This window comes from Antechinus flavipes, chromosome 4, assembly GCF_016432865.1.
Source record: "Antechinus flavipes isolate AdamAnt ecotype Samford, QLD, Australia chromosome 4, AdamAnt_v2, whole genome shotgun sequence".
Lineage (NCBI taxonomy): Eukaryota > Metazoa > Chordata > Mammalia > Dasyuromorphia > Dasyuridae > Antechinus > Antechinus flavipes.
Genome location: NC_067401.1, coordinates 180,711,341 through 180,727,657, shown reverse-complemented (window position 1 = coordinate 180,727,657; position 16,317 = coordinate 180,711,341). Strand labels below are relative to the sequence as shown.

General features: G+C 38.3%; 2 protein-coding genes across 5 annotated transcripts in view; one reads left to right on the top strand and one right to left on the bottom strand.

Annotated features, from left to right (window-relative positions):
• ZNF672 (zinc finger protein 672) overlaps window positions 1–16,317 on the top strand; it is a 44,512-nt gene that overhangs the window by 10,339 nt on the left and 17,856 nt on the right. The window lies entirely within an intron of this gene.
• Window positions 449–11,046, bottom strand: ZNF692 (zinc finger protein 692). 4 transcript variants are annotated; one of them, XM_051995659.1, is made up of 12 exons: window positions 10,743–11,046; window positions 9,594–9,799; window positions 9,181–9,212; window positions 8,334–8,612; window positions 8,022–8,070; window positions 7,751–7,882; window positions 7,014–7,211; window positions 6,802–6,876; window positions 6,626–6,704; window positions 3,456–3,570; window positions 1,713–1,812; window positions 449–918 (listed from the first exon to the last, which is right to left on the bottom strand). In XM_051995659.1, exons 2-12 carry the CDS (start codon window positions 9,755–9,757, stop codon window positions 573–575), a joined length of 1,569 nt encoding a protein of 522 aa, XP_051851619.1. In that variant the 5' UTR covers window positions 9,758–9,799; window positions 10,743–11,046; the 3' UTR covers window positions 449–572. The 4 variants fall into 4 exon arrangements, with proteins under 4 accessions (XP_051851619.1, XP_051851618.1, XP_051851620.1 ...); XM_051995658.1 differs by having other exon boundaries at window positions 9,594–11,046; XM_051995660.1 differs by having other exon boundaries at window positions 6,802–6,873; window positions 9,594–11,046.

Here is a 16,317-nt window from a genome sequence, read left to right as displayed (position 1 = left end):
AGATTTGACCTCAGGTTCTCTTGACTTAGGGCTGGTGTTCTAATTACTGTGCCACCTAGTCGCCCCAAGAAACTACATTTCTATAGTAATCCTCCCATGACCTGTTTTGTAGCCTCCTAAATAATGTACCTCCTGAAGGCATACATCCTACTACTTCCCAAATCCATTTTCTCTAATTTTCCCCCTTTTCTGGAACTTTCATTACCTCCTCCAGAAAAGAAGGAATTCTGAAAAGACATATGGGAAAACTGGAAACTAAACATGTAGGTCCTGAAAAGAAAATTGGGTTCCTATCAGGAGTGAGAGGCAGGTTAAAACTGTTGTTGAGACTTAGGCAATTTAAAAGAGACTCTTCATGTTAAAAGAGATTCCAGTAAATACCTTCCTGAAGAACTCAAAACTGACGGCTTAATTTCCTAAGTTAAAAAAACTCAATCTCAAGTGAATGTATATGTAAAATAATCACTTTATTGCATTCTCAGCAGTAGGAAGCAAGACAATCCAGTTCTCTGGCTCCTTTTAAAGGTGGGACTGTCACTTGTAAGACTTACTGCCTTTCCCCATGCTATTTTCTACTTTGCCTCCTTACACCTTTTCTGATTCCTCTGGATCTGTGAGGAAGAGCTAGAATCCAAGGTAGGTGACTTCTGAGACTCACATGAAAGGCTAGATTCCAAAATAGGAGAAGTAGAACTAGAAATAGTGAGTAAAAGATGGGATTCTGACTTGGTGGGGCTTGAGCCAGGGCGAGGGGTAGGATGGCTCTTGCTGCAGTGGGCAATGACATTGTCGGGCTTCTCAAATTTTTTGCCACAGAACTCACAGGGATATTGGAAAGCTGCTGCTGCTTCCTCATGCTTGCGTCGATGCCAATTCAGAGAGGCTTTCTGGCGGCAAGTAAAGCCACAAATTTCACACCTGGAGTCAGGGAGAAAGGAATCAAGGAATTTAGATTCCAGTAATTGCACATCTCCCAATTCCACCAGCCCTTCAAAATATTAGCATTGTGTCTAGTCTTTCCTCTAGGTTTATCTTGAAATCAAGATGTCCTAGGCCTTTCCCTGGGTCCTTGTGCTTCCCCTTCTCAAAAATCAGTTATTTTCTGCTACCTACACATTCCTTTAGCCTTTAACATTTCCCAAGTCCTTTTTATCATAGGGCTGCAGTTCTCACATTTGATCCACATATTTGTTTCCATTCAAAGTCCTGGCATCACTGTAAAATACCACTTATCTGATCCTGTCCCTGAAATGACCCTTGGTTCTGACAGCTAAGCTTTTGCCTTATTTGGCCTTGACCAGACCTCTTTTGAGGAGCAGGGACTTCTTTGCTTGCTTGTATTTGCATACCCAGCACTATGGCTAGCATGTAGCAAATGCTTAATATATACTTCTGCTATCTTCCCCAGTATTCTTTCTCCTTATTTTTCATTTTGTCTTTGTGTTACCAGCACACAGTTTAGTACCTTTACCATAATAAGTGTTTAAATAATTGCTAGATTAGATTGGATCCCAGGCTTTAAATGCCTACCTCTCTTCTTTATCCTTTCTTGTGGATAACTATTCCAATTTCTTTCCCCTACCTTCCAGCCTCTGTTCCTCTGCATTTATCCCCAGCTCTAATTCTCTTTTCCCAGAATTCTGGTGTCTTGATTCCTGTTTCTCTGAGGATTTAAGTACCTCACATACTTTACCCCAACCCTTTCTACTCACTGTAATGGTTTTTCCCCAGTATGGATACGACGATGGATGATGAGGTTGCTGCTGGTTCTAAAGGAGCGGGCACAGAATTCACAAATGTAGTCTCTAGTGTCTGAAAGTACAAAAAGGGACATCCCAGAATCTGTCTCCATTGCTGTATATTATACTATAGCCATATCTCTCATTCTCCTACAGAAAAATCTCAGAAGAAAAAATTACTGGCCAATGGAACTGGAGTTAGTCTTGGTTCCTAAGTTTGTGGCCACAGACAAATCATTTAACTGCTCAGAAAATCAGTTTAAAAAAAGAGACTCTTCCAACCAAAAATGATTGTTTTAAGAGTCTAAAGAAGTATGAAAGTCCTTGAGAAGATATAAAATACTCAACATAAGTAAATTTCTAGATCATTATCATTCCCACACCACCCTTCTTGTCCCCTCAGTTCCAGGAACAAAGAAGGAACTCCTAAGTGTCTTCTTGCTTATTCTGCCCTGAAATATAACCCTCTGGATTTTTTTTTTCCTGTGAAGGCCCAGTAGGTAGAAGAAAAACTAGACTTCTGACAAAAGAGTAGTAGGCAGGAGGAAGCCAGGATTTATATGGAATTTAGGATACTAGAAAGGAAACTGAAGTAGATTGAAATGGGTGGGATGGGGCTTAACAAGAGACAAAGGAAAAACTGGGAAATGAAAAAGCTAGATGCAGATGCTTGAAGTGGGTAACAGGAATTAATACAATTGGAAATATAAAAAAGATATAATTGGAAATGTGAGTGGAAGTTTAGGAAAGACAACAAAAAAGATTTTTTTTATTTTTAGCTACATTGGGCGAAATTAATGAAAAGCAAAGACAATTTTAAAAAAAGGATAAAATAAATTGGGATGATAAGTTATGAAAGAGCTTTTCAATATTATTTTCTTTCTGTTTCCTTTGCCAAGAAAAATCATCTTTGGATTGGAGAGGACCAAATAAAAACGGCCAATAGGAAGCTGATATCCTAAATAAGTAAAAGGGCACAGATGCTCTGGTACAGAAGAACTACACCCACAGATACTGAAAGAATTGGCAGATGTGCTTCTGAGCTTTTCTGTCTATGACCTCTGAAAGATCATTGCCAATGGGAGAAATATACCACAAATAGTCCTTAGAAGACTTCTGATACGGGTAACCTTAGGAATCCCATTCTACTTTTATTAGATAACTCTCTTAGGTGTTTCATCAATAGCCTCCTTATATTATAATGATATTGCTATTTCCAGAGCACAGATTTGACCATATTACTTCCTTGCCTGAGAAGTTTAGTGTCTCCGTATTTCCTATAGGAGAAAATACATATTTATCTATCTAGTATTTTAGGCCTTTCCAAATCTAATTCAACCCGTTTTACCAGATTGATTTCATATTAATCCCTATTTTACTCTATCAGTTTACTTGCAATTCCCCATTCCATCTTCTGCCTCCAGGCCTTTGCTGACCTATGATGCTTGAAAGCTACAGGCTTCTTGAAGACTCAGTCTCACCCCCAACAAATCCTCAAGTTTTTAGTACCCCCAAAATTACTTTGTATTATATATTTTATCTGCATTCATGTTGGGTTTTTCCCCAGTAAAACTTCCCCCATTTTCTCCAATAAGCTCTCTGAGGGCAAGGACTGTTTTTAACTTTATATGTCCAGTATTTATCACTGTGCCTGGTATTCAGGTAGGAGCTTAGTGATAAGCATTTATTTGCCAAGGTGAATTGAGTGGTCCTTACCACTATGCAGTTTCACATGTTCCTTCAGATGCTTCTTAAAATTGAAGGACTTTCCACAGCTTGGTTCTGGACAGGAGAAGGATTTCTGGTGGATATGCTGATATTTTTTATGATGCTGGGGAAAGGAAGAATGAAGAGTAGTGGTGGAGTAAAACAGAAGGAATAGCTCTCTCCACAGTTTCCTGAGGCAGACTATCCTTCCCCCAGAACTAACATATGCACACTTTCTCCCATTAAACAGTGTCACCCTCTAACCCTACCCCCAAATCCTGCTCTAAAATATAAAAGAAAATTTCCCTACCTTGTCCCCTATCTTTACTTTTTTGACCTATTCCATCACACCCAGTCCGCATCCTGGTCTCTATTAATCTTTTCTAGGTTATACATAATTCTCTAAACCAAATTTTACTAACTGCCCTTCCTTGAAATACTTTTAACGAAACTCTCACCCATCTAGCTCCATCTATTAGAGATTACTCATCTCATCCTAGTTCCTGCTCCTCAATATCTTTGAATCCAGCACTTTTTCCTACTATTCTCAATTCCTGCAATTCTCCATATCCTTCACAATCTGCATGCCCTACCCCTCTTTCCAGTCCCTAAAAAAATATTAAAATTACTAAGTAAACATACTAAGCAAAAGCAATGATCTATTTAATCCAATATTTTATGTCTAATATGAACAAAGATGTGTGGGACATGATTATCTTTTTGATATTAACTTTAGTAGTTGTCTTCAACAAAGACTGTCTTCAGTCTTCAACAAAAACTGCTACCAAAACAGTATAATCAAGAGCAAATCACATAACTTCTCTGAGCTTTAGTTTCTTTACGTAACAATCACACAAATGAATTTTCTCCAGAGTCCCTTTTAGCTATAATATTTTATGATTCTATGTGATTGGGCCAACAAAACTATATATATATATATTGCTTCTTGGATATTTTACAACTGCAAGTGTTCCCCTTCCTCTTCTTGGATATTTTACAAATGCAAAAATTTACATGCATATATGTTTGTATACATGTCTATATTAATAAATAATGCCTTTCTCCTTTGTTAAGAACTGCTTTTTCCCTCTACCCTATGGAATTCAAGTTAGCATCTCACCTTTAGAATCCTTTGGGAGAAAGCCTAGCACTTCTATTTAATGCCTTTGATTACCTACTTGAGAAAATAATCCAAGGCCATTCTGACACTCCTAACAAGTTTAGCTTAGAAAAGAGGAAGAAAAAGCTCTCTAAGCACTTAAAAGGCTGTCCAGTGTAAGTTTGGCCCCAAAGAGCAGAACCACAGCGTAGTGAAGGGGGAGCAGTTGTAAGAAGGCCAATTTAGACTTGAAGTTAGCAAAATTTCCTAACATTAGAACTATGCAAAAGTGGAATGCCTTGAAAAGTGGTGGCGGCTCCTTGGAGGTCTCCAAGCAAAAATTAAATTGAAGATTTTATAATAAGGATTCCTTTTCCTTTAAGGTTGTACCAGATGGCCTGAGGTCTCTTTTCAAATTCTATAGTTCTGCAATTGTAAAGTACTATAAATGCGGGATATTATTATTTAGTCCAACTATCACATTTGTCAAATGAGAAATCAGAAACCCAGAGATAAGTTGACTTACTTGTCCAAGGACCTCATATCTAGTTAATGTCAGGAGGTATTTTGTCTCTCAGACTAGTGCTCTTTCGGCTACACTATGATAGCTTAGTGAATGAGTATATATTAAATCCATAACAGGTATTTAATAATGTTTTAAGTGATAAGGGAGTTACAGAAACTATAGGGGAAAAGTGGGAGAACATTAATCAAATAACAGGAAGGTTTTTGTTTGTTTGTTTTTAATATTTATCATAATCTATACCTTACTACATACTTTCATTACTGTCTGAATACTTATTTTTGCAATATGAAGTCAACAAAACTTTTTTCATGTCTCTGAAATAAAATATTTTGAAGAGATGCTTCAATTCATCTTAGTCATCGATGACCTTCACATAAAACATGGCCTCTTCCTCAATGTATTATATATAGAATTTCCACAACCGGAGATTCCACCGTATTTCTTTTATCCATTTAGATCAGAAATTCTTAACCTTTCTTGTGTCATGGACCTCTTTTATAATTTGATGAAGCCTATGGGGCCCTTCTCACTTAATTTTTTAAATGAATAAAAAAGCATGGATTTACAAGGAACTTTGTAAAGAAACCAATTACAGTGAAATAATAATCTAAAGATTACAAATTGTGATGGTACTTGTATAGTTCTTTGAAAAGCTTACAGTACTACATAAATGTTAGCTATATTAAAAAAAAAAAAAAAACCAACTTCACAAATTCCAGGTTAAGATCATCCTGATTCAGATATTAATCTTAATATTGTTACATTCACAAATTCCAGGTTAAGAACCCCTGATTTAGGTATTAATCCTATTATTGTTTTTCACATACTTATACTTTCCCACCAAGTCCTAAGGTACCTTCACTTACTTATAGCTTTGAGAGATGATAGTGCATTTTATATTTTTGGTTTGCATTTTCTGCCACTTTCCATAAAATCTATTTGTTGGTAGAGAATCACAGAATTCAAATATGGACAGGGTCTTAAAGATATCTCATTTAATTCCTTTTTCATATAAATTAATTAGACACAGAGAGATGCATTAACTTGCCTGAAGTCACACAATAAATGGAACATTCCTGATATAAATTGAGATCTGACTCCCAAGCTAATGCTTTCCAAAGGCAGTGTGCCATGGTGGATAGAATGCTAGTAGAAATCAGGACTTGAGTTGAAATCCTGTCTTTGATGCCAACTATATAGCTATGGACAAATTACTTAATCTCCCTAAATGTTTCCCCATCTATAAAACATACTATCACTCTATCACCTACCTCAAAGGGTTTTTGTAATTGAGTAATATCACATGTAGAACACTCTGTAAACCTTTGAGTATAATATTATAATATAGTGGTATTATTCTAATAATACAATTTATAGTCAACTATTCTGACACTGCCATTTTTTTAAGCAAGCTTTTAAAATCTTGGTATTTCTCCTTAGTCCTCTACTTTCCCAGTGTCCTACCCTCAATTACAAATGTTATTCTGTTAGCTCCATTTTCTCCAAACTATCCCATACCATCTCCCACCCAGCATCCCATTCTCTATGCCTCACATTCAGGTATTGCCGGTTGGAGAAGATCTTCCCACAGCCAGGAAAATCACAAGGAAGGAGCTCTCTTTTAGCAGTCTTTCTGAAGGAAAACGGCAAGAAAACGAGTTTACCCTACATTCTCTATGCCATCTCCACTCCCCTTTTCTTTTCCTATACCCAAGCCTCATCAATCTTACCTGATCCTCTTGAGACTGATCTGTGCTATGTCCTCATCCAGAGGCATGGGAGAAGGTCCTTGTTGTTGCCTTCTGCTTTGAGAATGATAAAGGAAAGGGGATGGGGAGCAAAGAATTTCTAAAGGTAGAAATATCTATTCCAGCCCTTCACTGGAATTCCATAGGAAGAGAAACTTACCAGAATGTCTTCCCTTGTTTACTATCTATTTTACCTGGATCGGGTCTTGCTCCCTTGGCCCCTCTGGGATATTTTGTCTAGCTCAGGCTGTACTCTATCTTCTTCAGGATGGGGTGTTCCAGTTTCTGATGAATCAGCAGCAGGAGAGCTTGGGAGTGGAGGTGTTGTTTCTTCTTCTTCTTTGAGTGGAGGAAGGTAAGGTGGAAGAGGACTAGAGGTACCTAGTTCATTACTAGGAAAGGGACAATTGCTCAGCACTGTACCTGGCATACAGTAGATATTTAGTAAATGCTAGCTGACGGACACATTAAATGACTTCTCTCCAGTACCCAAACCCCACCAGCTCCCTTTGTATTTTACACACTTTGTGCCAAGAATCCTAAACTTACACCATCAGAACCCCCGCTCTTAACCCCAGGCTTTTTCCCCCTTTGATCAGCTCATCATCCCCCATCCCCAACTTCAAAGTTCTTCCAGTACCTTTTCTCACCCTTTCCATCAATCTCCACAGCCAGATTGATTTAATTCCCACAAGAATTCCCTGATAAGCTTTTCTTCTCTTAACTTTCTTCATCATTCAAAGCTCTCTGTACTTTAAGACAACCACCTTAACCCTTCTCCTAGTCTTCCCTATACAGAACGTCTCTTTTCATTGTCTTCCTAGAACACAGATCTTAAATATCCTCACTCTTTAGTCATCTCTTATTCTTGGTTTCTCCAAGTCTGCCCAAGTTACTAAACTTCATCCCTATTATCTCATCTAGCATTTACCAATCTGGAGAGGGGCTGTAGGTCCAAGGGCTGACATCACTGAGGTTATCATCTTCATCATCCACTTCTTCCTCAGCTTCATCTTCATCTTCTCCATTGGGCAGAGAAGTCTCAGGAAGGAGTGCCACCTCCCTGTATACCCAAGGGGTGTCAAGGCTGGGCTCATTCCCCCCACATACTTCATTTTTTCCTATTCTAGTCATAACCATTTCTCATACCTTTTCCCCCACCCCTCCATTCCTATTCCGTCCCCTACTTTTCATGGACTCACCTGGGCATCCCAGATTCTTGGGTCCCATCATAGTGCTCATTTACCTGGGCTGGGGAAATAGGTGGGATAGAACAGGGAGACGAGTCAGATTTGAAAGGAAAAGAAAAAAGTCGTGAGAGGGAAGGTCAAAGAGGGAGAATCACTGAGGTCAGGAGGGAAAAGATTAAGCCAAAGAGAATGGGAAGAATCAAAGTAGAAAATAAAATAGAGGAGGGAAGGGGAGATAAGAGAACTAGGATGAAGAGCCAGAAGTACTAGGAGAGGAACTAAGAATGGTCTAATGCTAAGGAAAAGAGAGATTTCTCTGTTCACCTTTCCCTTTTCTCAGTTCACCTTCATGCTCTTGCCAGCTCCCTGACTTAGTCCACAAGTTCCTTAGGACCGAGCTTTGGATATTAGGATTGGATCCTGGGGGTGCAGGACCAGAGGAAGGATCCCAGGAAAAGGTATGACCAGCTGAACACTCCCATATAAGCCCCCCATCTGTGCTTCCTGGTCCCCGAAGCCCTGGTACCAGGCTGCATTCACGGCTATGGGCATGGGACAAGAATACCAGATACTGGAGACCCTCTGGGGGAGATGGCTCAGGGCCTGCAAAGGAGAAATTAATATTAACCATGGAGTCTTCCCCTCTCTCCCTCTCCTATCTCTGAACCCTCCAGAGAACCCATATTTTTACACTGAATGCTCTTCTCTACTACATTCCTTACAAAACATATCTCATCTCCTTCACCATAAATTCTCATTTATGGTACAATTAGCATAAATTATCTAGATCCCCAGGCCACTTTTCCTCTATTCTCAATATAATAGGAAAGGGCCTCAAAAGTCAAGTTCAAACCTCTTATCTTACAGATAAGTATTGACAAACTCAGAAAGGTTAAAGCAATTTACTCATTGTCAAAATTCAAACCTAATCCTGATTCCTAATCTCGCTAGCAGTTGTTTTTCTATTGTATCACATGGTTCAGAGATGTTTGAATCCCCTTCAGACAGGTCCCCTTTTAAAACTGCTTACAACTTAACAATTTTAATTAACCAGAACTTTTAATTAATTTTGGCTGACAAATAATTTGTTGGTTGTTTCTTGTGGCTGCTAACCCAAACAGTAAACACTTTATTTTTCTTTCTCTAATTAACTTCACTCTATTCTACCTACCTGCACAGAGCACACAGCCTGGAGAATTGTACCTGTCAAAGGAAAGTAGATGGAATCAGGTGAGCACCACATTTCAAATCAATCAAGCATTTATTGAGCATAACAGCACCATGGAATGGTAGGCAAGGATAAAGAAGACATGTTCCCTGTTCTCAAGGAGCTTACAGTCTAGTTAAGAAGACAAGCCTAACACAAGGGAAACAGGATACCATGCTGTGTATAAATAGTATAAACATAAATAGTATAATATAGTTCTATAAAATAAACCTTTATTAAAAAGTACTAATAGCACCAAACTCTACCCTTTCAGCCTTATTCAAATTCCTCCCCACCTTCCCCCTTCCTCCCATTTTACACTTCTACTGCAAATACTTCCCATAGTACTCTATATATCCAACAGTGATCCTTCTGACCTATCAAGCAGGAACTTGGCAAGCTGAGAGTGCAGGGAGAAACCAAGCTGCTTCTTGAGAAGACACCATTGTTCCATGTGGCCACCTAGCCTGATTCTGCATTTACTTCGACGGGCATCCAGTTCCCTTCGTTTCTGCCTCTGGGAACCCAAGGAAGCAGCCATTGGGATCCCTAGGACTGGAAGGTGGGGAGATAATTCCCCCTTCTGAGGGAAGGGGAGAAGATAAAAATATTATTTGCATCCTATAGCTCTCGTTACACAGAAGAACAATGAGGCCTAGAGGGGACTATCCAAAGTCACAATCTAATGTAGTACGTACTCCTTAGGTTGAGTACTTCTAGCATTGTGAACCTGAACAAATCATGTTTTCTAAGAATCCTTTTAGCTCTGATATTTTTCCTTTCCCTTGACACATTTTCCTTTCCAATGACACAAATTTTAAGTGTGAAGCTTTTTCTATTCCTGATTTTGAGGGTTATTTGTAAGATCAAGGCCAGTGAAAGAGGTGTGTAGAATGATGCACAAACGAGAAGTTTAAAAAAAAAAAAAAAAAGCAAGTTGGTCAGTTATTAAATAGCTAAACTGAGATCTGAACCCAGTACTCATTCTCTATCCAGGACCCTAGACAATATCACATTGCCGCTTGAAAAATGGCACAAGGTTTCTCAACAGAGAGACCATCTGAACCGTGGATTAATTTATTGGCTAAAAACCTGTGTGGGGGTTGTTGTTTTTACCCTGATGGGAATGAAACTTTTAAACAAAGCTGAAAGAATGACAGAATCGGAAAAATTTCAGAGCTAGAAGGAATCTTGGAGATTACAGGAAATTAAAGCCAGTTTTCCAATTACCCACCACCTTTACACTTAAGCTACAGGTAGACTTCGGAAAAGTAGATACAGGTTTACATCAAAAGCAGCAGAGAGCAGTGGATAATTTTTACGTCACAATAGGGGCTGGGTGGCTGTCTCAATAGGTGAGTGAAACGAGGTTATAAATGCCAGCAAATGGCAGCCATGAAATATTCCTGTTAAAAGTTTGGTCTGGAGTGAGAAATAATGAGTCAGAAAAGCACTTTGGCCCAACAGAAACCCGGAACCCCTTTAACCTCTATTTCAATCACTTATTCGCCGCCTGCCTCTCTTACCTGTGTTACCCGCCCACCCCAACCCCGTGTGAGTCTGCGCCCCTTGTAGTCACTCGTTCAGGCTACCGGGGCGGGGAAAGGGGGACGGAGAAGTACTTGTTAAGATGACCACCGCCGTTTCTCTTTTAAGTAAAAAATCGCCTCAGCTACTGCGGGAATCTGGAGCCCGGAACAGCTACTGGGGGCAAGAGGCAGGAGGACGTGGGCCTAAGCAAATAACCTTAAGCAGTGGCTGCTGGGAATTGTAGTCCGCCGTTCATTTTGTAAACAGACCAACGAATTAAATCCCCACCCCTTATCCGCAAAAGGTTTTTGTTTTGTTTTGTTTTAAAGCAGCAAGGGATCATGGGAGTTGTCGTAGTTTGACTAGTGTCCTAGACTAGACTAGAGAGTCCACTAAACGAGTCCTAAGGGTGTGAGAACGGGAATCGGGAAAGATAGAAATTTGAATGAAAAGACCCTGTACTTTCCTTTTTAAAAAATTTCCTAACTTTTTTCCCTAAAAAACTTCACAAAAAGAAACGCAATTGTACAAAAATAATTTTGCACAATTTTTATGAATAAATCCAATGAAATCAATTAACTAACATTTACTAAATACCGATTATGGGCTAGGGATTTGTCATTCAGTCATATTATGACCCTTTATAACCTGCTTTGTGTTTTTTAAGCAAAGATACTGGAGTGATTTGTCATTTCCTTCTCCAACTCATTTTACAGAGAAGAAAACTGAGGGAAACTGGGTTAAGTGACTTGCCCAAGGTCACACAGCTAGTAATTTGTCTAAAGTCATAATTGAACTTCTGACTCAAGACTCCATGCTCTAGCCACTGCTCTACGACAAATGCACAGGGGTTTACATTCTACTGAGGGATGACTATTCAAAGAAACAAATACATGAGATAAACAAAAACCAAAATAACTCCACCAAGAAATATTAAAAATGGTGGGGTTGAGGGTAGGGAAGAGAGGAATTAAAAGAGGTAGTCAATGGCATTTAACCTGAGCCCTGAAGCATTTTTGAGGTAAAGAGAGAGCATCTCAGAAATGGAGTTCATAACAGACACAAAGAAGATGCATTGTCCCTCATGGAAAACATCAAGTAATTTAGATAGTTTGGTTGGAATGTAGCAGTAGGGCCTAGAAAAATTAAATAGAGCCAAGTGAAGGATTTGAATGCCAAAACAGTAGGGTATCAGATAGAACTTGGTGAGCAGGGAAGTGACATTGCAAGATCTGTACTTTGGGAATTTCAATTAGGCATCTGTGTAGAGCATAAATTGAAGAAAAGATAGCAGCAGAGAGCCAAATTAGGAGGCTATTGTATAATTATGGCAAGAGGTTAAGAGGACTTGACTAAGTTGTTTATGGTGTGAATAAAGAGAAGACTGGATTGCAAGAGAAGTTAAAGATTTAATTTTTTTTTAATTTATAAAGATTGCTAAAATATGTATTTTTAATTTTTTGATCATTCTTGTTTTCTGCAAAGCATCCAACACATGTATATTTGTGTGTGTTTTATATATGTGTGTGTATTTATACAGTATATACTTGTATGTTTATAGCTGTTTTCTTGTCTCCCCCAGTTTGAAGGTATCCCTTAAGGGGAGAGGCCTATATTTTTTTGCCTTTCTTTGTATACTCATTGCTAAGTACAGTGCCTCTAATTATTTAGAAAAGTCCTTGAGGAAGCTTAAATTTTACCCTTCTTTTTTGTAGCTCAGAAAATATATGTGCCGATTCTACTGTTAGAAAGAATCATTAGAGTTATAAGAGACCTTACATTTGCTGTAAGACAAGTACAGTTAGCATTTGAATATAAGCCCTCAAACTAAAAATCCATATTGCTTCCATGAATTAAAGACCCCTTCCTGCTTTCAGGGGCTCAGAGAAACACCCTTCCACTGAATATAGTTTCCTGACAGTCCTTTCCTGCTTTCAGGAGAATCAGAAATGCCATTCCATCTTGAATTTCTTGAATTAACTTCTTCCCACTTATAAGAAACTCAGCCTATGGAAACCTTTCCTGCCTGGTAGGGATAGAAACACAATTCCTTCCTGCTCCCTCTACCTATCTCCTAACCATCTGCAGTGAAAGATTATACACTATTCCATCAATTCCCCAGCACTATTCTCCTGAACAGCTATCCTGAGAGGACCCCAATTTGAAACCCAATCCTCTAGTGATGTTAATAATCCTCCTGGACTGGTTCAGCAAAGATCAGCAAATATCCTCCTGCTCATATCCTGCCCATTTCTTAATGGGGAAAGGAAGATTCCAAGTTTTACATCCAAGGCTTAACTCCCTACCAAATACCAGTTCTATAACAAATACATATAATAAATGGAAAAGAAATTCATTTATTTAGGTGGAGAGCAAAACAGAAATCAGAGAAAGTATATATATACACATAGACAATACAAATTGAAGTAGCTGTCCCTTGGGAATGGGGTAATTTATCAAGAGACTGAGTCCTAAATTTCACCCAAGTGGAAAATTCCTCAAATTCTCTAACATAGCACAATGGAAATGAGGACATGATCAAAATTCTACATGTTGATTTCTCCTCAGTCTTTCTTATTTTATGTTTGAATTCTTCCATCTAGAAGCCACAACTTTCTTCTCCAAGAGATGGAGGGGTCCATATCTCTCCTCTCTTGCCTTTGACAGCTGATCTCTCTATATATATAAGGTATTGATTTCTACCATTGAGGAAATGAGTCTCAGAGTAATGAGCTTTGGGGCTCAGATTACATCATTAAATACTCCCACACTGCCTTTTCTCTTTTTTCTAGTCCCTTAAACCCAATAGCAGCCCTATCATTATATTCTAAAGTAATCCATCCCATATACCCTATTATATCTCTGGAATTACTGCTCCATAGGTAACAAAGATTTCATCTTAAATCTTTCCCTTTCCTACTCCTTTTTAATCTTCTGGCTCTCACTGAGACCCAGGGTCCCTTCATGGTCTTCCTAGTCAACCCTTTTGAAAAAGGTTCACACTTTCACTCCTTGACTCTCTGGTTGATGTATAGAAGTTGAAATATACCCTCTACTTACTTTACTCAGTAAATAAACTACCTTTGAGGTTTATTCAATTCATATCTATCATATCTATCACTCAATCAAAATTCTTGTAACTGTTGACACTCTCCTTTCTTTACAGTTTTTTTTCTCTAACTCAGTCTTTCTCTTCTCCTTAATTCCTGACCTCATTCCAGGGAATGTCAACATACATATTGATATATTTCTTCAAACATTTATATCTCCTAGTTCCTCAACTTGTTCATTTCCTCATGACCAAATACACTTCTTTTTCCCACTACAGCCATATGCAAAGAATCTCAGTCATACTATGGTTATGAATTCTGAAATTCCCTTATTTTTATCATAATTTGTTATTCTTTCAGTTCTCCCCATGTCTTGCAACCTTAAACCATGTTATTTCTCCTTACCATCATCTCCAATCTCTCTACCCCTTTAATTCTCTCCCAGGCTATCACACCTGCACTGGATGCACTTTCCAGTTGTCAACCTCGGTGAATCAGTTCAACTCTACATTAGTCCTCTTCTGTAAATTATTTGCCCTCTTACCCTATAGCTGATCAAGTCTTGGCCTTGAATTATTTTCACCATCCGCTGCCTTTGCTCTCATTTATGTTCTGTTGAGTTAATGTAAGGAAAAATCAAGAAGCTATGCTGACTGGGTCATTACAAATTTATGATAAATAATTGAAACTTCAACCCCACTGCAGCAAGTTAATCCTTTTGAACCTCTCTAATTGACTCATGTTCCCAATCTCTACAGCAGCTCTTCCAAACCTTTTCATTCTCTTCTCAATCCTTCCATAGTTCCCCCCTTACTATATGAGCTAAGAATTTTACCTCATATTTCACTAAAAAAGGGATGCTATTCACTAAGAACGTCTTCTCCTCTTCAATTTCACAGCTGTTCTGTCTCTATCTCTTTCTTTATCCCTGTCTCACATAAAAGAGGTGGCTCTCCTCCTTGCCAACTTAATAGTCCCATTTCATCATATCACTAGTAGATTGTCCCCTCTATCATTCCCAGTCTCTCACTTATTATTAGTCTCTCCCTGTCTGTTGCTGCTTTGCTACTGCCTATAAACATGACTGTGTTTCCCCTATCCTCAAAAGACCTTCACCCATTCCAGCTATGTAGTTAAACTTCAGAAAGCCATATACAATATGTGCCTCTGATGCTGTTTGAGTAGTCTAGATCCCTGATGGTCTGGAGGTTAGTGGCTATAAGAGAGTTGTTAAGAATTCCCTTTAAATCCGCCGCAGGTTTTAGGAGTGAAAGAACGCGCTCGTTCCAGAAATATTAGTTGCAAAATGAAAGTTTATTGTTAGATAGAAATCAGTTTACCAAGAGACTGACTTCTATAGTGGCAGATCTATTGGAAAATGCAATTTTGCACTGAGAATGCAGTTCTCAGTGAACAGAAAGTCGTGGCAGCAAAGGGAGCTGCCAAGGTCCATCTGCAAAACATTTTAGTTGATGGAAGCTATTATACTGAGTGTCTTAGTGGGGTCTGGGACAGCCCTAGCAGCTCTAGCAGAGCAGATCAGATCCAGTGGGGGCCTGGAATTAACAACACTTCAAAGGGATGCTTTTCACCAGGATTTGTAATTGAATCAAAGGTTCTGGCTTCCTGGAAAGAAAACTTTTCTAGGGAGGATATTCCTCAGCCAGGAGGGGCTGAGAATCTGAAAGGGATCACAGATCAATAGGAAATAGTTTCTTAAAGGGACCACAACCTGCTTCGCCTCCATTTTCCTTCCTCTCTCATTTTAACTTTCAATATTCAAGCTTCATGTGTTATCATTCAACTGAAATTTTTCTCTCCAAAATTAGTAATGATCTCTTAATAACTGCCAGATATTCAGCAGCAAGAGATAGAAGGAAAAATTCTATTTAAAATAAATGTAGACAATATAAAACATTTTGGAGTCTATCTGCCAAGACAAACTCCCGGAACTTAGGTGAATCTTTTCACCTAACAAAACACTTTTCACACAAGTGAAACTAGATCTAAACAAAGGAAAAATATTAGTTGCTCATGGATAGGCTGAGCCAATATAATAAAAATGACAATTTTATCTAAATCAATTAATTTTTTCAATGCAATTGAAATTTCAAACAAACCATCAAAAATATTTTATTGAGCTAGGGGAAAAATAGTCATAAATTCATTGGAAAGGACAAAAAGTCAAAAATATCGAAGGGAATAATAAAAAATGTGAAAGACTGTTGCTTAACAGTATTTGTATTACAAAGTAGTAATCATCAAAACAATCTGGTACTGTATTAGAAATAGTGGTAGATTAGTGGAATAGTGGAATAGATTTAGTACACAAGTAGTAAATGGCAATAGTAATCTATTGATTTGATAAACCCAAAGATCTAAGCTTTTGGACAAGAATTCATTAATTGACCAAAACTACTGAGAAAACTGGAAAGCTAAAACTAGTTATAGATCAACATCTCACACCATTATACCAAAATAGGTACATGATTTAGAAATAAAGAGATACCATTAGCAAATT

Bases quoted from the DNA above. Each gene is read 5' to 3' on its own strand.
- ZNF692 (XM_051995658.1), bottom strand. From the start codon at position 9,757: ATGGCTGCTTCCTTGGGTTCCCAGAGGCAGAAACGAAGGGAACTGGAT. The intron at 9,213-9,593 runs GTCAGAAGGATC...TTCCTTTGACAG, and splicing joins GCCAAGTTCCTGCTTGATAG to GTACAATTCTCCAGGCTGTG. The intron at 7,883-8,021 runs GTGAGTCCATGA...TTGGGTATACAG, and splicing joins CAAGAATCTGGGATGCCCAG to GGAGGTGGCACTCCTTCCTG.